We start from the raw sequence: 25586 nt of genomic DNA, 5'->3' as shown, positions 1-25586 counted from the left end.
TATATATATATAATGTTTTGTAGCATATATATATATATATATATATATATATATATATATATATATATATATATATATATATATATTAGTTATTCTTAGATTATTTAATATATTTGTTTACCACCAAAAAATAAGTTCATATTCACTTACATGTGAATTACATGTACATTACACTTCCACTTAAATTCCTTAAATTAATGTTTCACTCTGCTACAAAACACTTAAATATAACTTTTCCTCCCAAAAAAGTTTTCCATGTCGCTGTTTAATAGAACATTTCCTGATGGATATTTATGATATAGATTATTTGACATGTCTCTTGTTAATAAGATTGAATAATGCAGCTTGTCTTGTTAAAAAAAAATACTACAGCATTAGTTCTGTAAAAACCACTGACACTGGAGTTAAAAAATGAGAAAATGTCAGTATATCAACTTAATAATAATAATAATAATAATAATAATAATAATAATAATAATAATAATAATAATAATAATAATAATAAATATTGTTATTATTATTATTATTTTTGTATGGAACAGTTACATATGGAATGTTGTTGCCATAGAAACAATAAGGAATTAAGCCAATTAATATTAACCTCTGATCTAGATAGATAGATAGATAGATAGATAGATAGAAAAATAGATAGATAGATAGACAGATACTTCTATCAGAGCTTCATTAAGTGCCTTTAGGTGTGAATAAATCTACAGACACGTTTTAATTTTTCCAGTGTTTTATTCAACCTTTCCTAATTCACATAGATCAGAAAGCCACTCAGTCTCTATGAGGCAAAGTGTGTCGGGTTCGAGAGGAGGCCGGCGCACAGCGCAGACTCGCTCTCTGTGTCAGTGTACACTGCAAATATACATTACATACACATATAGTGCATATGTACTCATATATTATAAATCTATCCTTCTGTCCTAGAGAACAAAACTGTTCTAAAAACAAAGTGAAAAAGGAAAACAAACATGTGCATTAAAAACCAAATGTGCTGACATTTGACGTGCTGGTAAAAAAAACTACATGAACAAGGAAAAGAAATTCTTTTGCTATGTAAGATTGTTACTTGGATTTATGTGCGATTGTCCATCACACCACTACAGCACTATAGAGGACGTGATGTTTGTGTGTTACCAAGGAGACTCATCACATGATCATCATCACCTATCATAAATGAGCTGATTTACAAGTAACTGCACATGCAGCGCATTTCACATGCAACGTGCATGCTTACATAATCCTGACTTTAACAAGTGATTCAATAACAGTGACTGTAACCGAATCATTCAAGTCGTTCAGATCCACATCACACACTCAAAGTAGTTTTGGTCAAACACACCAGCAGGAGTGATCATGATAAACAAGAAAGACGTTTAAATGACTAAGAAATACAGTAACTGTGACTGCCAGTTCATTTCACTGACGTTTGTGGACATAATAACTTCATCTGAGATGATCAAGGTCCATAAGAAAAAAAAAATAACTATGTCTATAAAATATGAAATGGAATACATGCACACACATATACACACACACACACAGAGAGAGAGAGAGAGAGAGAGAGAGAGAGAGAGAGAGAGAGAGAGAGAATCAAGCTGCCTAAACAAACTCTGAATATGTGTAACGTGGCATAAAAATCGGGATTTAAGTCACCAACTCTGAACATGGCCCACAGAAAAAACTATATAAAAAATTGAGGAAATGATTTTGTCTGTAATGACTGTAACATTAGTGAGAGTTTTAAACCTGAATAAAATAAATCACTATAAATAGGCAGCAGGTAGTCGACATGTAACACTCATTTCTAGAAATGTTTCAAACAGCATCTTGAACCAAACACAAACCAAAAAAAAAAAAAAAAAAAAAAAAAAAAAACACAGCAAACTACAGCAGAGGAAACATTCAATCTGTTCAAACGTTCAAACCCATGAAGAAGTAGGAATAAAAAGGAAAATTTAACAAATGACATCAGAGCAAAGCAAGCTATTGGGAATAAAAGGAACATTCTAGAAAGTTCTGTAACTGTGCAACTTTGATTTAAAGTTGAAGTGATTTAGCAAAGCACCTGATTCCAAAGAAATTAGTTGATAAACTAAAATTAGAACGATCCCAGCATGTGACGTTACGAGCACACGAAATACTCTCCACAGTAATGTAGCTCTCTCTCAGTCAACACATTCCTCTGTCTCATGCTGTCACCAATAAATAAAGTGCTTTATCTCTTCACACACACACACACACACACACACACACACACACACACACACACACACACACACACTTTTAGGCTGTGTTCCAATACTGTATTTATAAACCCTTTGATGACTCTGTAACATCTGCAGGACAGGAAGCAGATTTTTCTTCATCTGAAGCAAAATGGCAGCCATTTTCTTTTCTATTTGTACAGACTGTTTTACTAGCTAATGAGCTGGTTTAGCTAGTTGTGTCATGAAGGCCTGCAGTACATCAAATTCTTTATTTAATACACCAATACAACAGAAATCACGAACTTATTCCCAAAAGGGAGAATACAAATCTCTAAAGGGTTTGTTGCCCTCTAGGACTTTAGTTTGTCACCCCTGAGCTAGCGTGCTAACTAGCGAGGCATTTAACTAGCTAGGCAAGTGTCCAGAGCCAGAAAATTAATTCAAATTCTTTTCTACTAAATAAATAACCTGCTAAATTTGAAGCACAGCATCAAATTCTTTACACTAGTTAAAATAGAAATACAGTAAAGTTAGTTAAAGTAAGAAACGATGGGAAAACCGTAGCTGAGGCAAACTAACAACTGTTGAGACTCCGATGAGACAAACTACATATTTTAAAGCTAAAAAAGTCACACATGCGATAAAAGAGAAAGACAGTGATGTTTTAAAAATTAATTTTGTCATATAGAAAAAAATTCTTAAGTTAATTACACACACTTAAAAAATAAAAAAATACAGTAGTAAAATAATTGGACTTTTTATTTCCAAACTCTGCTCCTATGATGTACAGGCGGTGAAGTTGGCTGTGTATAAAACCCACTTTTGAAGAAGATTTATTCTTTTAGTCTGTGATGTGACTCCGGCTCGGTTTCTCAGCCGTCATCTAACAACCTTTACTTAGCCGAATATAATAATTAATAGAAAAACCCTAAAGATTGTAGACAGTATTGGAGCACAGCCATAGACTTAATGACCAAGAGTAACAAAATAAAAGTCAATGGGTCTCATTATTATTATTATTATTATTATTATTATTATTATTATTATTATTATTATTATTATATACATCTATACAGAATTCAGTAATATATTTGGTTCAGGTTAAACCCTTCTCTGTCTCCTCTGTGCAAAAAGATGTTCCTTGACCAAATATATTGACAAGAAAATTCAGGTCTTTCAGTGCTTTGAAAATTCACCTCAGGCATTGTGTTTACGTCAGGAGAGCGGTGATCCAGACGTCTACCCTAAACAATAGGTGACTGCACTCTCTGTGTGGGGGGATGGGGGACGAGCCGATATGGCGGCTCTGGGAGTTTACTGCTCGATAACTGCTGGGCAAGAGAAAGGCAGCTTGGCTTTGTACACCAGACATGAAGAACATGACAAGTAGAGTGGAATGGTCTGAAACTTCAAACACGCTAGACAATTGTCCACTTGTACTAACACACGGAAACACGTGACACATAGACGTTACTTATTACAGTACAAGTTTCTCACACTCTCTCACACATACACACTCACACACACGTCACAGACGTGTGCCGGTGCAACACTGAAGTAAACGCTATTTCATTTTAGAGTTTTTTTTTTTATCCTGTCTAGATTTAGATTCATCACATAGATAAATTAAATATATATTATATATTCTCTTCCCAAATATACTATATATATATCTTATATTTCCATATCATTTAACATTTTAGGAGAAAGAATCACAGTTTAGTAACCAAACACTGTAATAAAAAATACATCTCTTCTTTGACGACTGGCTGCAGTGTCCCTTGTTTCACAATTGGCCAAAAAATAAAACACAACAGGGTTCGGGATTTAAAAAAAAAAAAAACAAAACTGAATACATCATACTTTCATACTCTGATACTGGAGACTCCTTTCCAAAAAGTAAAAAGTCTCCTTAGAGAAAATGTCTCTGTGTCAATGATCATCACGTCTTTAAATATTTTCTAAAAACCAACAGGCATACAAGTAATAGTGTAAGTTGTTGCTATAGAAACGCTAACGTATTAGAATATACCTGTGATTTGAACCGTTATCTGTCAAACGAATCGAATCGATTCCAAATGAATCGTTTTTGAATCGAAAATAAATTCTAATCACTTTTCTTGGGGATGGTTACATAATACGTCACATAATAAATAGCAAACAAATGAGTTAGCAGTAAAGTGACTGAATTTTAAGCACCTTTGACCAGAAGACTGAAGCCCCAGGACCGGAGAGAGCATTCAGCCAGACGGCTATCAGCGTCACCGCCTTGCGCTTAACTACAGCCCTGAACTCTCTCCAGCTGGACCCAGAGTGCTGATCTTATACTCTGAAATGTTCATGATTCAGCTCACAGGCAGCAGAAGTCTCTCCGACTTACAAAAGCGTCTACACCTTTAAGTTTTAAAGGCACTTTACTACTTATGTGGCTTCTAATACTTCCTGCAATAACAGTCCAAATATTGGGCCACTAGGGTTCATTTGTAATGGAAATGTGAGGGAAGAGTGTCATCATGGCCATGTGTATGCTGGGAAAGGGACACTGCAGCCGTACAGTGAAACGACATGCCAGAGAGTCTCCTGAAGGCTAAAATGATCACATCACTTTTCTTCAATTAACAGAAAAGGGGTCACAACACTTCAAGGACTAGAGGGTTTCAAATGAAACTATATAGATAAAAAAACAGACTTCTCATTTTTGCATCCTCGATCCACGGCTTGTCTCTCTGCGGAGACTTTCGTCTTGCTATCAGCATCGGTGAATGAAAGGCGGAGAAAAAGAGGGAAGACTGCAGCACGTCACGTTCCCACGATTCCTCAGAGCAGATGGAGTCATGATATCCTAGGTGTGGATTCTCCGTGAACGTTCCCCCAATCTTTCTCTGTGCCCAACCCCAAACCCCCACCGCCCCTATTGGTGTAACAACAGTGCACAGGAGGATTCTGTTCACACACTCGTACACGGACTTCACGCTGCGCTGACCGGCGACACCTGGTGGCTCTACAGGGGATGTGTCAATGGTAGCGAGTCCGTTTCTCGTCTGAGTCTGAGCCATAGTCTCTAAAAGTTACACCTCTCTGCAGACTCAGCAAAGAGTCTTTCATCTGAGAGGTCACAAACATGCACACACACACCCACACACACACAGAACAAACAATTAAAACATAATTAATATACACAGATGTGATAGAGAGAGAACATTTGACACCAAATTTGATCTGATTTTTCCATTTACATGCATTTCAGTAATCTGAAAACCCTGTTCACTATTTACTACACACTGTTTTTCACTCTCATGCAGACAGGTCTGGGCGGTCAGATAAAATGACGATAGACTAAATTCTAGACCAGTATGTATTCCCTGCTTTAGCTCTGTTGTGGATTGCTAATTTCTGGAGGGAAATACAACCAAGTAATTTCATGCAGAAATCACTAAACAAGTTCGAGTACATGTGATTGGTCACAGTTCATTCAGGATTGGACAAGACTGGAATTAAATGAAAAAGTAATTTTTTTTACACCTCTAAAGGAAAGATTCAACTATCAAACACCTGCATAAAATTATAACTTCTATTTGTACAGTGAAGAATCTGAAGTTGGCTGTTATGGTGATAATCGTGTCAAGCTAAAAGTAGACTAGATTTAAAGTGCATTATACAGTAAATATGAATCAATTTACTCCTAATTATAGAATGAAATAACATCTTATCAGTGCTAGAAACCCATTACAGAGCTATAATTTACATCCAGTTTAGATTTTATTTGACTTTATCTGGATTTCAGACACTTCCTGGTGTGTCATGTGTCAGCTTTAATGCTTACATTGTGATCTAGAGTATCTTGTGAAAGGAGATATGATTTTATGTGGCTTCAAACTTGTGTGTATGTGTGTGTGTGTGTGTGTGTGTGTGTGTGAGTGGGTGGTGTGTGTGTGTGTGATTGTGAGTGGGTGGTGTGTGTGTGTATGTGTGTGGGAGTGTTGTGTGTGTGAGTCTGTCTGTGTGTGTATGTGTGTGAGTGGGTGGTGTGTGTGTGTGTGATTGTGGGTGGGAGTGTTGTGTGTGTGAGTCTGTCTGTGTGTGTGTGTTATGAGAGAGTGTGTATGTGTGTACACTCTCTACCTGGTCTAGCAGCAGAACTGATGATTTGATGATTTCTCTCCATTTCTGTAGTTCGGCTTCATGGAAGCGCTGCTGAGACTCTAGAAGCTGAGCCCATTCCACCTGCGTCTGAGGTAATTTACTAGAAACACACACACACACACACACACACACACACATTAACAAACACTACTCCTACATCCTAAGTGTCTGAAGGAGCAATTATTAGAGTGTACAATCAAAGCTGCTCCCAGTGAACCAGTGACCATAATGACACACTGTTATTACTGTTTAACTGTAATAATAACAATAACAAAGTATTCTAAACAACATGTGCAATAATAGAACTTTTGAAAAACGTGCAATATTCCTCGTGTGCAATATGTCTGTTCATGTCACTACTACTCGTGGTCTCTTTTTATACTTTTTGTTGTGTACATACTGTATATTATATTATATTATATTATATTATATTATATTATATTATATTATATTATATTATATTATATTATATTATATTATGTCTCTATTCTTTTATATATTTGCATTTCTTTATCTCTGCTGCTGTAACAAATAAATTTCCCCATTGTGGGATGAATAAAGGTATATTTATCTTATCTTATCTTACTCAGTGATGATTCATCTATTTGGTGTATAGATAAGAAGAACGGTGGATGTGCCTGGTGTGTGTGTATGACAGCACACACTGGAGTGGAGTGTTTGTGTATCATTACACACACTCTGCTCGTACCTCTCGTCCAGACGGAGACCTTGCCAGGTCATAAGACTCTGAGCGGAGTACTCCAGCATCCACAGCTTATAGAAGAGCATCATGTTTAGGAAAACCAAAAGCACCAGGCTGGAGAGAGCACGCACACACACACACACACACACACACACACACAAAAAAAAATAAAAATCAGGTCACACAGCTGCACAAAACAATGTAAAAAATAATATAAGGTAATGTTGGGGTAATAATGAAGAGTCAGGGTCATTAGTGAGTGTTTTAATGTACATTAATAATCAGAGTATTATCTAATTTGATCAGTTATCAGATTAAAGTGGCTAACTATACCATGATATCTTAAATCGGATTATATTATAAGAAATTCCTGTTCCAGTTAGCGATGTTTATCCAATTTCATGATATCTACTCACATTAATATAAGATTAATCTAGTCAGTCTACTTAAATCAGATCTTTAAATGCATGTAAACCCACTCACTGTAAATCAGCAGTCAGCTCACTTATCAATATGTCTTTATAAAAAAAATAGAGAGAAATTGGTTTAATGTATGCAGTGAATGTACCTTAAGCAGATCCTAATGGCAGCCAAAAGGAGAAGGAAAGAAAAATAATACACACAAAGAGAACCTCATGAATACAAATCTAAGCAACAGATCGGGATTAAAAAACATGTCAGCCGAAGAGAGTTAAGACGCATACGTAGAGAAAAACACATGTACTTACACGAAACTGATAATGAGCAGCAATTTGGAGAGTTTGCAGAAGGCTCCGCCTCTGGGGGTGTGTTCAGGAATGTGTCTCGTTTGGGTGGAGCCTGCTAGGAAAGTCGTGCGGAGTTACACACGTACATCAGTAACATGCAGCGTTACAGAGCATGTGTGTGTGTGTGTGTGTGTAAAACAGCACACCTGATACATGCTTGATTCTATGGATGACTTCCTCATCAGTGGGTGTAGTCACAGGGCTGAGCGTTTCCTCCATGTGAGGTGTGCGCAGGTGAGGAAGAGGCCTTTTTCTCCGCCTCAGGGTGGAGTTTTTCAGAGCTTTGGTTTTCGGTGACGGCCCGTGTACTTCTAATATGAGCTCTTCGGCTTTCGTCAGCTCGAGCTCTGCATGAAGGGATTTAAATGATCAATCATTTACATAACATGTATATTTTATATATATAAAATATATATATATATATATTAAAATAACAATGTTTTTATTTCAAGGTTATTTCAAGTTTCTTTATTTATCATTTCGCTACATGTTGAGACATGCAGTGGAACGAGATGTCGTGTCTCACAGGTCAAACGGTGCAACATCCATACAGACATTAAACATCAAAAAAAACAACACAAAGCACAAAACAAATGACCTCATGAACATGACCTCATGAACATCCTGCGGCTCCTTCCTATACCAGAACTATAATAAGCCCATAAATTAGTGCTGGGATTGTATCATTGGTTGTTGTGTGTTTAATTGATGTCTTTTTTGTTGCTTTGTGAACTTTATGTGTCTATTTGTTCCTATTTCTTCAATCTTTTTAACAGAATGTTTAACCGGAGGTTACCAAAGATCAGAAAATGAAAATTATGCTGAATCCAACTAAAGCTCATAATGCTAACTTTCCCCAAAAACGCCACCTCAACATGGAAATCCTATTCGGAATGTCAGGAATGTCTCCTCAATCCAGCGTTGAGAATATGACATCATGAAAACATTGTTATTCAGAAATTAAAATATCCTTTCACTTTAAATGCGACTCTAGTAACATTGTTGTGAGCAATTAGCTATTCATGACAAACTGAGCCATTTATTAAATCGCTCCGGTCACCTTCTCTTTGAAGCTGAGCTATTGGACTAATAATAAAACCTGTGCATGATCTGAGTGTTCTGCCCACCGAGGCTCCTGAAGTTCTCCTCCAGTCCGCTCCAGAAGTTCTTCTCGATGAAACCTTTGACCAGTCCCCAAGGCTGCTTCCTGTATCGCAGCTCTGTAGAAACCCTGCGGCAAACAATGAGATCGCTTTAAAGCTTATTACAGGTCTACAAAATGCAAGAGACGTTTTTCAAAAAACGAATGACAAAAATCTAGGAAACGAACGAGTTAATGAAATCTGATAGGCTCTGTTAGTTATTATACTGTAGAATGACATCATTGGTTTGTCCATTTATAGTTTATCATTTCCTGCGATCACGTACGTTAACACGTCTCCCTGTTTCTCATTCATTTCAACAAAAAAATGGCAGCTTGTCACGTTACTGGGAAACTATTTGTAGATTCATATTATTATAACCAGAAAGCAGTTGGTTGAATAGACAATGTACCTGAGCCGACACTTGTTCTTGGCCACGCGGGTGAGTGTGTAGCGGTTCAGTGTGTAGAAATAGTCGTGATAAGGAACATCGTGAGTGACAACTTCTGCATCGATGATGTAACACTCTTTCTCCTGGCTGGCTTTGTACAGAGTCTAATTATCAGAGAGAGAGGAAGAGAGAGAGAGAGAGAGAGAGAGAGAGAGAGAGAGAGAGAGAGAGAGAGAGAGAGAGAGAGAGAGAGAGAGGAAGAGAGAGAGAGAGAGAGAAAGAGAGAGAGAGAGGAAGAGAGAGAGAGAGAGAAAGAGAGAGAGAGGAAGAGAGAGAGAGAGAGATAAACAACACATATGGAACAAATATATATATATATATATATATATATATATATATATATACATATAGTATATAGAGTATATAGGGTGTGAGATGTCTTCTTCTGTCTCTGTCTCTGTGTGTGTGTGTGTGTGTGTGTGTGTGTGTGTGTGTGTGTGTGTGTGTAAAGCTGACCTGAGTCTCGCTGACGTTGGCTGTTTTGGGAGCCAGTGGGTTGGAGAGTGAGATAGTGTACATGATTTCTCTCCTCTGGTTCCCTGCTTCCTCTTTCTTCCAAGGCTGGAACACTACATCTGTGTGTGTGTGTGTGTGTGTGTGTGTGTGTGTGTGTGTGAGTAGGAGGGCAGAAATCCAGAGCAACTTATAAATAAAAACCAAAAAGTTGTATTTCTGTATGAACACGCTGTCTACGGTGTGGAGGTAAATGAACAAACCTGTGAATCTGCGCTGCTCCATAAAGTCTGCCATGAACTGCGACTCGGTGAAGAGGAACGAGTACATTTTGTCCACGCTGAATTTAAACACCTCATTAATGTACTGACGCCCGTTTAGGTCATCATGGAACGCCTGTACCTCCACTTCTGAGCACACACAATATACATATGGACGAGTTTGTACTGGTGTACTGTGCATTATATAGTATGATATTTAACAAATTTATATGGTTTAATTTCCCAAAATATAAACAAACTAATGGGGTCACGGTGGCTTAGTGGTTAGCACGTTCGCCTCACACCTCCAGGGTCGGGGTTCGATTCCCGCCTCCACCTTGTGTGTGTGGAGTTTGCATGTTCTCCCTGTGCCTCGGGGGTTTCCTCAGGCTCCCCGTGACCCGAGGTAGTTCGGATAAGCGGTAGAAGATGAATGAATAAACAATGACCCTAACCAGGGCAGTTCCTCAGGAGGAATCAATCGATCTTTGTGTGCGTCTCATAGGATCTCAGTGCCGATGTGTACCTTTAATACCCACGTTAACCTGTGAACATTTCTGCCAAAAAATCGCCTCCTATTTGCCTATGCATTTTTATCTGTTTAGAATTTGTCGTTCGTTCAAAATAATGCGCAGACCTTCGTCGTCTGTGTCAGACGAATCGCTGAGCTCGGTCGGGATATCTTCGTTATCGTTGAAGTCGAGAGAAGGCGAAGACACGGGACCCAGCTGTCCCTCTGCAGACTCGCAGCTCTTCTCGTCAGCCAGCAGAGGCAACGTGAGGAGCTCCGGGTCGGGCAGACAGTCCGTGTACTCCTCAGAAGCAAGAGCAAACTGCAACCAGCAGAGAGCACTATTTTACACACAAACCGCAAGGTGCTAGTATTCAGCATGCAGACAGGTAGTGGAAAAGTGTGTTTGTACTCACAGACAGAGGCAGGTCTGTGCTGCTGGGCATGGACGTGATGGTGGAGTGTGTGATTGACCTCTTGTGTGACTGAGGGCTGCTGTCCTGCTTATTCTCTCCGCTGCTCTTAGATGAGTTATCATTACTGACCTCGTTCTCTTCAGCAGGGATCTCTTCAGAGTAACTAGAACACGAACACACACACACACACACACACACACAGGGTGGAATGTCAGGAATGTCTATAAGTTTATAGTATATGAGTAACCTGTGTGTTTCATGAATCATGTGTGTTATGTGTTACTTGTGTGTGTTTACCCCATAGTGTTAAAGTCATCATCGGGGGGAACGTAGTCTTCATCGTCACTGGTCAGCCCGAGCTCGTTACCATAGCACTGATGCACAAAGTGCCACAGTTCCTTCGGACACAGGGGCTGTAGCGAGAGAGAGCGAGAGAGAGAGAGAGAGAGACGATCCATCAGAACACATCATGCTACACAAGCTTCACAAATGATTTGCATTTTGTTGCCTAGCACTAAATTACAATAAGCAAATATAGAGATCATTTTCAGGATAAGGACGTCTGCCAGTTAGTTAACCGCTAGTTAAAGGCATCTTGACGCTAGAATCACTTCGTTATTTAGTGTAAAGTTCGGAATCTCTCATTATGAGCAGATCAGATGATGTACTGTAAGGTGAAATTTTACAGTGTGTTAGGGGACGTGTCAATGGCACGTGCGTGTACCTTATCCAACAGAGCGTTCTGCCAGAGCCGGAACATCATCATGTACGTCCTGTCCCTCGCCCCGAACGATGTGAAAAAGTGCTGGAGTAGAGACAGAGAATAGAAATGGTTGTGTAGATGCTAACATCCAATATGGAATAACTGACAGATATTCGCATAAATGTAACTTTCAAATGTTATTATAAAACAACAAACGTGAGCCGCTGACCAATAGATAACTCATCTTGTCCTCTCTAACCCTGCTTCTTGCTTGTGATTATAGAGTCCTGCTGTTACCTTCTCAGAGTCTGTGCACACTTGGATGGCATTGGGAATGAGACGCGCTGTCTTTTCTTTAGTCATGGAGCAAATATCCTTCAGACGCACCGTCAGCTACACACAGAAACAGAAATCCTGCTTTATTAACCGGTTACGTAACCGTAATCCCTTTTAGATTGAATAAGAAAGACTCGTACTAGTGTCTCCCAGCGGAAGATGTTGCTATAGAAACAGATCCAGTTCTCGGAGAGGTAGAGTCTTCCCTGCAGGAGGATGTCCCTCTGCAGAGCACAGGAGTAGTCTAAAAAGGGTCAAAGGTCAAATATGAATGCTTACTGTCAAAATTATAGCCAATATATTCATTTTATTAGTAATTACTTAGGTACAGTAGGTTAAATGTATTTCTTGGAGTGTGCGTTTACAGTACATACCCACAATGAGGCGCTCTGTATCTGGGAGCTGTTTGAAGAGCTTCCTGAAGTCTTCATTTCGCTGCTTATAGGTGGGGCTGAGAACCTGTACGAGACATGAACACGACAAGACGTGAGGACGCGCCGAAACTCGTGCACTGAGCTCAACCCTGTCGCTTCAAGAGAAAGCATGTTGTTATGGTACGACGGGAAGAGAACACTTTGAGGCGTGCTTTAAAATGAAAATAATCAGCTCCGGTGTTTTCTGGCCACATCACCCCACCCTGTAGCTGATTAACACCATTACCCCAGGTGATATATTCATCTCATTAAACATCAGCTTTCAAGCTGAAGTCGAACAAGGAGTCGGTGTCACTACGGCACACAAAGAATGGAGACAAACGTCCATAAGGGTTATCACAGGAGCTGCCCTTTGGAAATGTCATGATGACTCAGAGCTGAGATAACATCTGTCGGTGCATCAACTGGTGGAACATGTGAACAGCAAACCGCTGCGTACTGTAATCTTATCTAAACGACACTTTTGTAAAGCCTCACACAGTAAAATTTTTTTTTTATATCGTTATAAATAATTAAACATTTTACCTTCAGTGTAATCGATAGTCAGAAACACTGTAACAGACAGGAATGATAAGAATGACAAGAACGTTGGTGTTTCCCTGTAATGTTATAATTCCCTGGCTATATTATAATTACAGCTGTATCAGCACTCAAACAATATACTGTAACACTCAAACAATATAAACTCTGCTGTGCACACACACTCCTTGCACAATAAGACAGTGAGAAACTAACAAGGCCGGTAAAACATGACCGCAAATGTACCTCTTACACAAAGGTCCTCCTGTATTTGAAAGGCTAAACAGCTTAGAAGCTAAATTTAGAAACGGATTAGACTGAAAAATGATGTGTCACATAAATATTTATTGACTCATTCGACTGTCGTAAGACTCGGATTAAAATAAGTTGGTATCTCAAATGAAAAGTAAACGTTAAATACTTGCTAGATAGATATTCGATGTGACCTTCTTCTCTACGTGACTAGTGCTTGATGGTGTAATTTTCACTACAAAACATCAACCAAATTGTCCACAGCACCTCCATCTAAAGTTCTCATGCTACACTGACCACACCATCAATTAAACCACCGCTGTCCATTCCGTCACCCAAACCGGTTCAATTAAATCTACACAACAGTAATAGTGGTTGTAGAGAGATGTGGTTGTCTAGTGGGTAAGGTGTTAGACTACCAATCAAGGTTAGTCCAACACCTCGATAGATTGTGAGTTCAAATCCCAAATCACCAAGCTGCCACTGCTGGGCACTCGAGCAAGCAATTAATCTTTCAACCAATATGATAACCAATTGCTCAGGTGTAAAAATGAGATAAAAATGTAAGTCGCTTTGGACAAAGGCGTCTGCCGAATGCCATAAATGTAAATGTAGTGACTCTTCTGTAGTTAATCATGATTGTAGAAATCCCTCTCCACCTTCCACACCTTTAGTCCAAACAATTTGGCAACTCACAGCTGGGATGTCCTCGTCTTCCTGGTCTTCCTCCTCTGACTGGGTTTCCGTGGAACTCCGTAGCAGGCTGTAAGGCACGGCTGAGCCCTGCAGCAGTAGAAACCTGCTAAGAGTCTCCTCCAGCTCCAGCAAGATTTCCCAGTCCCCATGAGAACCTTCCATTATAAAATCTAACACCTTCAAGCACCAGTGGCACTAACCAGTCTCACAACAGCAGGTCGAGATATGTTTCAGGATGCCGTGAGCGTATAATTCCGGGTTCAAAATGCTAGCCAGCCTTCTGATTAGTCCAAGTCCCAAATAGAGTGTGGAGTGTGTAGAGAAGAGATGATCTCCACCTGATCTTACAGTCTGCTCTGGAAGAGTCTGTGCTAACTAGTGCCACATGATTCCAGTGTTTGTCACACACACAAACATAATCGGTGGCCGATGGCCTATAGTAACCCCAGCAGACAGATCTGTTATTATGCTTGTTTGTTCTTCTTCTCGCTGAGGGAGTGTGTGAGTGCCTTAAAGCACCAAGTCTCATTTATCTCTTCCTTGACTTGGCAGAAAGCATTTATAGTTTGTTTTTCAAGTCTGGACTGTTTACTTTTTGTCCCCAGTCTCGAGTTACAAAGAGTAAACTTCTGCAACTTCAGGTTGGAGGAATGCTCAGCACTCACATGGTCTTTAACAGCACCAGAACTGATTCTGCTGGTTCTCCAAGAAGGAAACACGTTCTACCGCATTCAGCTGCTGTGAATTCCTCAGAAATGCTCAGGACATGTTTCAGCTTCTGATCTCTTCTCTCTCTTCTTGATTTCTCCAACCGCTTCTCACACACCAGTTTCAAATTCTATATCCACAAGTTCTCTGGTCCTAAGCTGAAGATAACCGATCACACTTAGTCATGTGACCTCTGCGATTCCCAGCCTAGATGAGTTTCACTATGCAAAGCAAAACCCGACAGGAGAAATTCAAATAATTTCGTCGCTATCTCTCATTGCAATGAAACGCACATTGAGCGAGACGTCTTTTCTGGCGTTGATAAAATGTCTGTGACTGTCATTCCATCTAGTCGATCGAGTGTCTTTTCAGATAAAACACAGCTAATACAAAAATAAACTCATACGAAGTGAATATGAACAGTTCATCTGCAAGTTTCTTCTTTAGGGTGATGTTCTATGTGGAAGTATCTGAGTATCTTTTGTGTTGTACCGGGAGACAATTGTGTAAAGTTGGTTACTCATTAACTCTAAGGACAAACAAAAAGAGCTCTCCCAGGCTGGTACCAGGAGCAGCCATCGTGACGCTACAATAAAGACATCTATCTAACTCACATACACATCCGTGTACACACATTACATAGGTCTGTCTGTCTATCTATCTATCTGTCTGTCTGTCTGTCTGTCTGTCTGTCTGTATCTACTGTACATTCACACCAATACACCACATTAACTAGAGCCACTGATTTGTTGTATAATCCGGACTATGAATGTCTGTACGCGATACATGGTAAATATAATACACACTCCTCTGACTGGTAAATATAATACACACTCCTCTGACTGGTGAATATGATACACACTCCTCTACCAGGTAAATATGATACACACTCCTTTGACTGGTGAATATGATACACACTCCTCTACCAGGTAAATATGATACACACTCCTCTGACTGGTAAATATAATACACACTCCTCTGACTGGTAAATATAATACACACTCCTCTACCAGGTAAATATGATACACACTCCTCTGACTGGTGAATATAATACACACTCCTCTACCAGGTAAATATGATACACACTCCTCTACCAGGTAAATATGATACACACTCCTCTGACTGGTGAATATGATACACACTCCTCTGACTGGTGAATATGATACACACTCCTCTGACTGGTGAATATGATACACACTCCTCTGACTGGTGAATATGATACACGTCCTCTGACTGGTGAATATGATACACACTCCTCTGACTGGTGAATATGATACACACTCCTCTACCAGGTGAATATGATACACACTCCTCTGACTGGTGAATATGATACACACTCCTCTGACTGGTGAATATAATACACACTCCTCTACCAGGTGAATATAATACACACTCCTCTGACTGGTGAACATAATACACACTCCTCTGACTGGTGAATATGATACACACTCCTCTACCAGGTGAATATGATACACACTCCTCTACCAGGTGAATATGATACACAATCCTCTGACTGGTGGACATAATACACACTCCTCTGACTGGTGAATATGATACACACTCCTCTACCAGGTGAATATGATACACACTCCTCTACCAGGTGAATATAATACACACTCCTCTACCAGGTGAATATGATACACACTCCTCTACCAGGTGAATATAATACACACTCCTCTACCAGGTGAATATGATACACACTCCTCTGACTGGTGAATATGATACACACTCCTCTACCAGGTGAATATGATACACACTCCTCTGACTGGTGAATATGATACACACTCCTCTACCAGGTGAATATGATACACACTCCTCTACCAGGTGAATATAATACACACTCCTCTACCAGGTGAATATGATACACACTCCTCTGACTGGTGAATATGATACACACTCCTCTACCAGGTGAATATGATACACACTCCTCTGACTGGTGAATATGATACACACTCCTCTGACTGGTGAATATGATACACACTCCTCTGACTGGTGAATATGATACACACTCCTCTGACTGGTGAATATGATACACACTCCTCTGACTGGTGAATATGATACACACTCCTCTACCAGGTGAATATAATACACACTCCTCTACCAGGTGAATATGATACACACTCCTCTGACTGGTGAATATGATACACACTCCTCTACCAGGTGAATATGATACACACTCCTCTACCAGGTGAACATAATACACACTCCTCTACCAGGTGAATATGATACACACTCCTCTGACTGGTGAATATGATACACACTCCTCTACCAGGTGAATATAATACACACTCCTCTACCAGGTGAACATAATACACACTCCTCTACCAGGTGAATATGATACACACTCCTCTGACTGGTGAATATGATACACACTCCTCTACCAGGTGAATATGATACACACTCCTCTACCAGGTGAATATGATACACACTCCTCTACCAGGTGAATATAATACACACTCCTCTACCAGGTGAATATGATACACACTCCTCTACCAGGTGAATATAATACACACTCCTCTACCAGGTGAATATAATACACACTCCTCTACCAGGTGAATATAATACACACTCCTCTACCAGGTGAATATGATACACACGTAGCTGCTGGTTTCATGGATATGGGCTCAGAACTCATTTGTGGACGGTTGAGCTGTAATCACAGAAACACTCAGTGCCATGGGAGATCATCATGGCCCATAACCACACACACACACACACAAACACACACACACATACACACACACTGTCTTATCTAACATTATTTACTGCATTAAGTAACATCTTAAAAGTAGCATTAGCATAACATACCTAACGCTAACAGTGAGGTACAGTCACACTGTATGAATGTTACATTCTGCTAACTCATAAATTCGCAAATTCTTTTCAACTTCCTACTTGAGAAATACAACTAACTACTTTATGCTAATCAACATACAGACACAGTGTTTCTATAAAGTTATGGCATATGCACAACACTCATCTGATAGATGGCTAGCGTGACGCTAACAAAAGCCGCACATGGCTCACCACCTAATGTTTACTCAATGACTAAGAATTAAGGTAAATTAACAAAAGATTAATTATTTAATTACAAGGTGTTTCATAATGCTGATTATTTACTGCAGGTTGGACATTTATAGATATTGTTTGGAATTTGTTTTTCTTTAGAACATGTTATTAAGACTCAGTGTTATACTTTGCCACCGCAATGTCTTGATGTTTATCATGGGGTTTATTGTGAACTGAATTTTAAATGGTTAATGTGTGTTTTGTACATGTTAATGTGCACTAACTGATATGTGAAATAATGAGTCTGTTAAAGGAAACTTAAATGTTAAATGTTAAATGAGGAGAGTGAGAGATGAATACACTACAGGAAATAAAGGCACAACATGTAAAAGTGCATGAAGACGTGCAGTACAGCTGCTCCACCTAGTGGCATGTGGCTCAAATATTCTGAACACAGATACGCGCACACACACACACACACACACACACACACATGCAGAAGAATACACACAGACAGACAGACAAACACACACACACACACACTCACTCACTCACATGCAGAAGAATACACACACAAACAGACAGACAGACAGACACACACACACACACACACACACACTCACATGCAGAAGAATACACACACAAACAGACAGACAGACAGACAGACACACACACACACACACACACTCACTCACTCACTCACATGCAGAAGAATACACACACAGACAGACAGACAGACACACACACACAAACGATCAGAGACACACTCTCACACACATGCAGAAGAATACACACAAACAGACAGACACACACACGGACAGAGAATTACACACTCACACTCACATACTTACACACACAATCAGACACAAACACGCACACACACATACACACACACACACTCACACACACAAACTTGCACACACAAACACACACAAACAACACACTCAAACACACAGACACAGAGACACACACACAAACACACACGTACCCACACACACAGACACACATGCACACACAGACACACAGACACACATGCACACACAGACACGCACGTAAACATGCACATATACACTCACACACACGCTCATACACACAAAAACAAACGCTCGGACTAACACACATACATGCACACACTCACACATACATGCACACACTCCCACACACCCAATGAGTCCATTTCTAAGGTTAATGGTTAATTATTAATGATTAAATTACACATCGTTCTGGTAAATGTATGAGTAACACACAATGACACTAATGAAACTGTGTTTGTGCATGTGTGCAGAAAATTATGCTACCACTGTGTAAATGTTATGAGAAAGCCCAAGGCACACACACACACACACACACACACACACACACACACACACTTAAAAAACAAGAAATGTTACTTACATTGTACCAGCTCTGACTTTTCTGTGAAAGAGACAGAGAGAAAAACAAGTTTGAGAGTGACGCAGGTGCTATAAAACACACGCACACACGCACACACACACACTTTCCCCTCAGTAGTGATGTCACTAGAGGACACCATAACATCAACTCTACATGAAAAAAAAAAACTCTGTTGCACAGTGTGTTAATTTCTGCTGACAAACAGAATGGAACCAAAACACAACCAGTCTGTAAACAGACAAACTGTGTCTTAAGCAGGGAATAAACCACTTGCTGTGCAGTTATAATTATATATTACTTATAATGTTGTGAAACGTCCATGAAGCTCTAAACAGCTGTTCCTCACAGTCATTTGGTGTCAAGCTGAATAAAGGATGAACATGCTGATAGAGAGAGAGAGAGAGACAGAGAGAGAGAGAGAGAGAGAGAGAGAGAGAGAGAGAGAGAGGGAACATTTCTATGAATATGGCTCCATCGTACAATCATCTTTCTGACTCTGACGATCAAAATGAACCCGGCTTAAGCACTAAAACGCTGACTCCAGACACTTTTCTCCACCCACTCCAACCCACCTGCACTCGCCTCTTCATCTCTCTTCTACACTCCCGTCACACTGGACGGTTGACCCCAAATACTTAAACTCCTGGACCTTCTTGACCTCAGCTTCACGTAACCTCACCGTTCTACTTCCCTCCCTCTCGTTCAAACACATGTATTCAAAGATGCAGTGTAGCTCCTTCTGACCATCTGTGTACTTCTCCATTAACGTTCTCAGAGCAAAAATTGCATCAGTAGCGCTTTTTCTGGGCATAAAGTCATACTGCTGTTCCTTTCTTAGCCTAGCTTCCACTACTTTTTTCCCATAGCTTCATTGTGTGGCTCATCACCTTTATACCTTTGTAGTTGCTACAACGCTGCACATCACCCTTGTTCTTAAAGATCTGCAATACGTAAAACACTTCTCTTCCGTTCCTCAGGCATCTTCTCACTCTCTAAAATCCTGTTAAACAATCTAGATAGAAACTCCACTGCTGTCTCTCCTAGACACTTCCACACCTCCACAGACATGCAATATGGACCAACAGCTTTCCACTCTTGATTCTCCACAGAGCCTTTCTCACCTCATCCTTTCTAATCTTTCCCATTTCCCACTCTACGATATTCACCTCTTCCTCCCGTCGTTCCCTCTCATTTTCCTCGTTCGTCAGCTCCTCAGATTATTCCTTCCACCTTCTCTGCACACTCTCCTCATACGTTAGCACCTTTCCATGTCTAAATTTAATCATCCTTATCTGTTGCACATCCTTCCCATCTCTACCTTTCTGTCTCTGTTCTTTCTCCAGTCCTTTTTACGTCCTGCTTCTTTTCAGCCTCGTCCTCTGAATGCTGTACTTCCTCGTTCCACCACGTTTCCTTATCTTCATTTTCCCTTCCAGATGACAAACCTAGCAGCCTCCTATCTGTCTCCCTGATCACTTTGGTTCTAGTTTCTCAGTCACCTGAAAGCTCTTCCTGACCACCCAAAGCCTGTCTCAGCTTCTGTCTTAATTCCTCACGACATTCTTCCTTTCTGAACTTCCACCACCGGTTTTCTTTTCTATCTTTCCTCTCCTCTTCTTCCTGACCACCAGAGAGATCTTACACATCACCATCTGATGCTGTCTTGCTACACTCTCTCCTACAACCACTTTGCAGTCACTAATCTTTCTCTGATTGCTTCATCTACCTAGAATGTATTCTACCTGTGTATGATATTCTATGTTCCTCTCTCTAAAAATAAGTCTTAACTACAGCCATTTCCATCCATTGTCTTTAACACCAAACCTGCCCATCACCTCCTCATCACCTCTGTTTCCCTCACTAACATGCCCATCACCTCCTCATCACCTCTGTTTCCCTCACTAACATGCCCATCACCTCCTCATCACCTCTGTTTCCCTCACTAACATGCCCATCACCTCCTCATCACCTCTGTTTCCCTCACTAACATGCCCATCACCTCCTCATCACCTCTGTTTCCCTCACTAACATGCCCATCACCTCCTCATCACCTGTTTCCCTCACTAACATGCCCATCACCTCCTCATCACCTCTGTTTCCCTCACCAACATGCCCATCACCTCCTCATCACCTCTGTTTCCCTCACTAACATGCCCATCACCTCCTCATCACCTCTGTTTCCCTCACTAACATGCCCATCACCTCCTCATCACCTCTGTTTCCCTCACCAACATGCCCATCACCTCCTCATCACCTCTGTTTCCCTCACTAACATGCCCATCACCTCCTCATCACCTCTGTTTCCCTCACCAACATGCCCATCACCTCCTCATCACCTCTGTTTCCCTCACTAACATGCCCATCACCTCCTCATCACCTCTGTTTCCCTCACTAACATGCCCATCACCTCCTCATCACCTCTGTTTCCCTCACTAACATGCCCATCACCTCATGTGAACTCACTCTAGAATCTTTCCTTCTTTTCTAACTCACAGCCTACCTGTGGAGCACAACCCCTGATGACATTCAACATCACCCCTTCAGTATCTAACTTCAAACTGATTACCCTGCCTGACACTCTTATCACCTCTAAAACATTCCTCACCCATGCCCCTTTTCCACCGAGGCAGTTTGAGTGCTGGTTCGGAGCCTAATTATGTTGGCTTTCTGTTTTTCTATTTAAGCTTAGACAAAAATTTACCAAGAGTAACTCCTCCTAGGGCTTTCGAGCCACATGCACCAAATTCAGATATGTTGTAGACCCTGGTCTGAAGTTTGTTGCTCTTACTTTTCTAAGTGATCCGAGTACCGGTACTTCCGGTACCTGGTCTCAAAATGGCCTTTTTTCCCATAGACTCCCATTATAAACTTTGGAGGTTTATAACTCGGCAAGCTTTCGAACTATCTACACCAAACTCGGCCAGCTCCTTAATTTTCAGATCCTAAAAATTAGCACAACATAGGCATGTCGTATATCAAAACACTCAGCCCAATGAGGGGAATTACCTCACGTGTATTCTGGTGATGTCACATCGTCAAAGCCAACATCAAAGTTTGTCACGACGATCTTTACAAATCTAGTTTAGAACCAGTTCTTTCTTTTTTGACAGCCAAAGCACCGGCTCTGAACCAGGAAAAGTGGTTCTTAAGTAGCACCAAAACGTTGCTGGTCTAGACTTAAAAACCGCTTGCGTCAGGAGCTGTGGGCGGGGTTAATGTTAGCGCATTTGATAATGTACCTTAAGTATACTAATGTTTAATACACTTTTACTTTACCGCAATATGATCAATTATCAGCACACATGATAGTAAGTAGCTACATGCTAAGGCTAAATTTTTTCTGTATTAATGATAAAATAATGTTATGTACTTTCTCGATTACAACCTCCGTTTATACAAATTACATGGAGCTGCACGTACATGTTGGATTCGCCTCGTTTAGATGCCAATGTAGGTTCGCAAAGCTATGAACATTAAAAGTAAAGCAACATCCGCCATTGTTGATGTATTTGTGTTTGCTGCTGCTGTGCTAACATTGCTGGGAAACGTGAGACGTATACAGTGACGTAACACTCGGTTCTGTGATGGCTCTCTAACCGATGGAAAGGCAAACCGGTTCTTAGAAGCTTCGCCAGCTTCTGAACCAGCACCCAGTTCTTTTTGGTAGAAAAGAGGTACCACTCATCCTTCAGGATCACTCCTACCCCATTTCTCTTCCTATAATAAAACATCCTCCTCCAATACGACCTATTTTGCTCCCCTTCCACCTGGTCTCCTGCACTCACAGTATATCCACCTCTTCCTTCTCCCCATCATGTCTCTGTACCTTTCCCTGTCATTGTATGAGATGTGCTAACATCTGTATGTATACAGCATATATAATTTCTACGCTGTGTCTGAGATGTTATCTCTATAATGATCGGTCACAACAATAATTCCTACACGATCTGATGTGTATCATCTTATTAACTCACTATCATTATTAAATATTGTATACAATACATTTCTTCTCCTCTTCACCTTTCAGACATTTTCTCCTCATAAAGAAAATCTTAATCCTCTTAAAAGTCCTCCTCACTACTACTAACACTTTTTAACCTTATGAGCTCTTTTAAGGGTTATGATGCTTTATGAATAACTTTTATCTTTAATAGGATCTCCTTTTTAATCCTAAGAGGAAACGCCCACATTTATAAGAATTTTAATAGAATTAGATCACTAGGAGAAACTCTATACACTGAGAATTTGCATAAATACAGGCTCTGGAGCCAAGCGGAATCTCTCACTGTGTAATGGTTTGGATCCTAAAGTGATGGAAGTGTGGGCTGGTTTCCTCTGGCACCTTGTCAGTGGAAATGAGGGGAGAAAGAGAGAGAGAGAGAGAGAGAGAGAGAGAGAGAGAGAGAGAGAGAGAGAGAGAGAGAGGGAGAGAGAGAGAGAATGAGAGAGAGAGAGAGAGAGAATGAGAGAGAGAATGAGAGAATGAGAGAGAGAGAGAGAGAGAGAGAGAGAGAATGAGAGCATGAGAGAGAGAGAGTGAGAGAGAGAGAGAGAGAGAGAGAGAGAGAGAGAGAGAGAGAGAGAGGGAGAGAGGGAGAGAGAGAGAATGAGAGAGAGAGAGAGAGAGAATGAGAGAGAGGGAGAGAGGGAGAGAGAGAGAGAATGAGAGAGAGAGAGAATGAGAGAGAGAGAGAGAGAGAATGAGAGCATGAGAGAGAGAGAGTGAGAGAGAGAGAGAAACAGAGAGAGAAACAGAGAGAGAGAGAGAGAGAGAATGAGAGCATGAGAGAGAGAGAGTGAGAGAGAGAGAAACAGAGAGACAGAGAGAGAGAGAGAGAGAGAGAGAGAGAGAGAGAGAGAGAGAGAGAGAGAGTGAGAGCGAGAGAGTGAGAGAGAGAAAGAATGAGAGAGAGAGTGAGAGAGAGAGAGAGAGAGAGAATGAGAGAGAGTGAGAGAGAGAGTGAGAGAGAGAGAGAAACAGAGAGAGAGAGAGAGAGAGAGAGAGAGAGAGAGAGAGAGAGAGAGAGAGAGAGAGAGAGAGAGAGAGAGAGAGAGAGAATGAGATAGGGATCAAACCTGCTGATTGATGCAGAGATGTTGTGAGTGTGTATATGTCTATGAGACACACAGAGACACACTGAGGGAGAGACGGCAACTGGGAAGCAAATTATACTGGTGTTAAGGAAGGGTCCTATGGAGCTGAACAGTGATTTTCTCTACATAAAATAGGTTTGAGTTTCATCGCTACTTCTAAGCAAAAAAAGCCAGGACCAAAGACTGTGTACTTATTGGCTGCATCCCAAATCGCATCCTCGTGCACTTTTCTGCATTACTTAGCAATGATAAACAGTGTGTGTTCGCACTGAAAATACCAACAAGAAGTGCCTTCATGCTCTTAGTAAACTAAAATAAAAATAAGTGTTGAATGTTGGACGTAGAAGAAGTGGGCGGGGCTACCAGAAGCTGACACCGGATACGGAAAACAATTCAAGTCAAGTGACTTTTATTGTCAGATCACCACAGCACATGTGCCTTGGTGAGTGAAATTCTTAGGAGCGAACTCCAGAAATTGCAGAAACGATTAGCATACAGATAATTATTCAAGAAGGGTGACGACGCTCCGGTGGTCAAATCGTCTTAGAAACGTCGTGTGTTTTATTTGTTTTAAAAAAAATTGTTTTTAATTTGAGACTATTCTACACTTCTAAAATTCATACACTTCAGTGCACAGAGTGGAATACATCATTTGGGATGCAACTGTTGTCTTTTATGTGTCTTGTGACAGATGTGACAGTTGTTTCCTAATTACACTAGACATTATAGATTCGATACTGACCACACATGAATACATTATTCACAATGAACAGAATGTTTTCTAAACAGATACAAATATAGAAACGAGTAGGAGGCAGGTTCTTATTTTTCCCCCGTTTTTAAAGCTTGCCAGAAAGATTCACAAGACATCTGGTCGACTATGGTGTGTATCAGGACTAGGATCCTGCAGGAGGTGACGATAAAGCTGTGTCTACCCAGGAACAAAATCAAACCTAAACGCAGGGATAACAAAACGGGGGAAACTGGAAACACTAGGAATAAACTAGGCAGGAAAACATGAAACAGGGAAAAAAAACAAGAACATAAAACATAGAACAAAAACACGGTGACAAGAGACACTGACGACGTCAAGGACAACGAAGCACAAAAGGTATTTACAGGAACAGGTTTGAAGAGGCGGGAAGGGACTAACACACATAAGCACAAAACATAAACAAAGACATGGTACAGAAAATAACCAAACACCGCCATCATGCCCCCTAGTGTTCTGGCAGGGGATTGGAAAAGCCAACACTGACGAAGGCATGCAGTAAGATATGAACCTCGCAAAAAAAAAAAATAAATAAATAACGTCCGTGTTTATTAACATGAACGTGATGTATTTTATTCATGCTTAGTAAATGCCTGGTCAAGGTCG

At 40.4% G+C, this 25586-nt stretch overlaps 1 protein-coding gene across 4 annotated transcripts in view; it reads right to left on the bottom strand.

Annotated features, from left to right (window-relative positions):
- Positions 1-721: 721 nt before the first annotated feature.
- Positions 722-25586, bottom strand: part of gramd1bb (GRAM domain containing 1Bb) — an 83023-nt gene continuing 58158 nt past the window's right edge. For 2 of the 4 annotated variants that reach the window (XM_060878306.1, XM_060878304.1), the window contains exons 4-20: positions 19115-19135; positions 12476-12560; positions 12242-12345; positions 12063-12158; positions 11787-11867; positions 11360-11475; positions 11063-11225; positions 10773-10968; positions 10139-10285; positions 9879-9997; positions 9384-9526; positions 8957-9060; positions 7976-8176; positions 7791-7884; positions 7069-7176; positions 6339-6459; positions 722-5321 (exon numbers count right to left, since the gene is read on the bottom strand). In XM_060878306.1, the coding sequence (XP_060734289.1) occupies positions 5232-5321; positions 6339-6459; positions 7069-7176; positions 7791-7884; positions 7976-8176; positions 8957-9060; positions 9384-9526; positions 9879-9997; positions 10139-10285; positions 10773-10968; positions 11063-11225; positions 11360-11475; positions 11787-11867; positions 12063-12158; positions 12242-12345; positions 12476-12560; positions 19115-19135 (1989 nt within the window). In that variant the 3' untranslated portion in view covers positions 722-5231. Of the gene's footprint in view, positions 5322-6338; positions 6460-7068; positions 7177-7790; positions 7885-7975; positions 8177-8956; positions 9061-9383; positions 9527-9878; positions 9998-10138; positions 10286-10772; positions 10969-11062; positions 11226-11359; positions 11476-11786; positions 11868-12062; positions 12159-12241; positions 12346-12475; positions 12561-14002; positions 15312-19114; positions 19136-25586 lie in introns of those variants that run through there. The other 2 variants (XM_060878305.1, XM_060878307.1) reach the window with 2 other exon arrangements.

This window comes from Tachysurus vachellii, chromosome 9, assembly GCF_030014155.1.
Source record: "Tachysurus vachellii isolate PV-2020 chromosome 9, HZAU_Pvac_v1, whole genome shotgun sequence".
Taxonomy (NCBI): Eukaryota; Metazoa; Chordata; class Actinopteri; order Siluriformes; family Bagridae; genus Tachysurus; species Tachysurus vachellii.
Note: the sequence above shows the minus strand (reverse complement) of the source record. Positions and strands in the feature narration are given on the sequence as shown.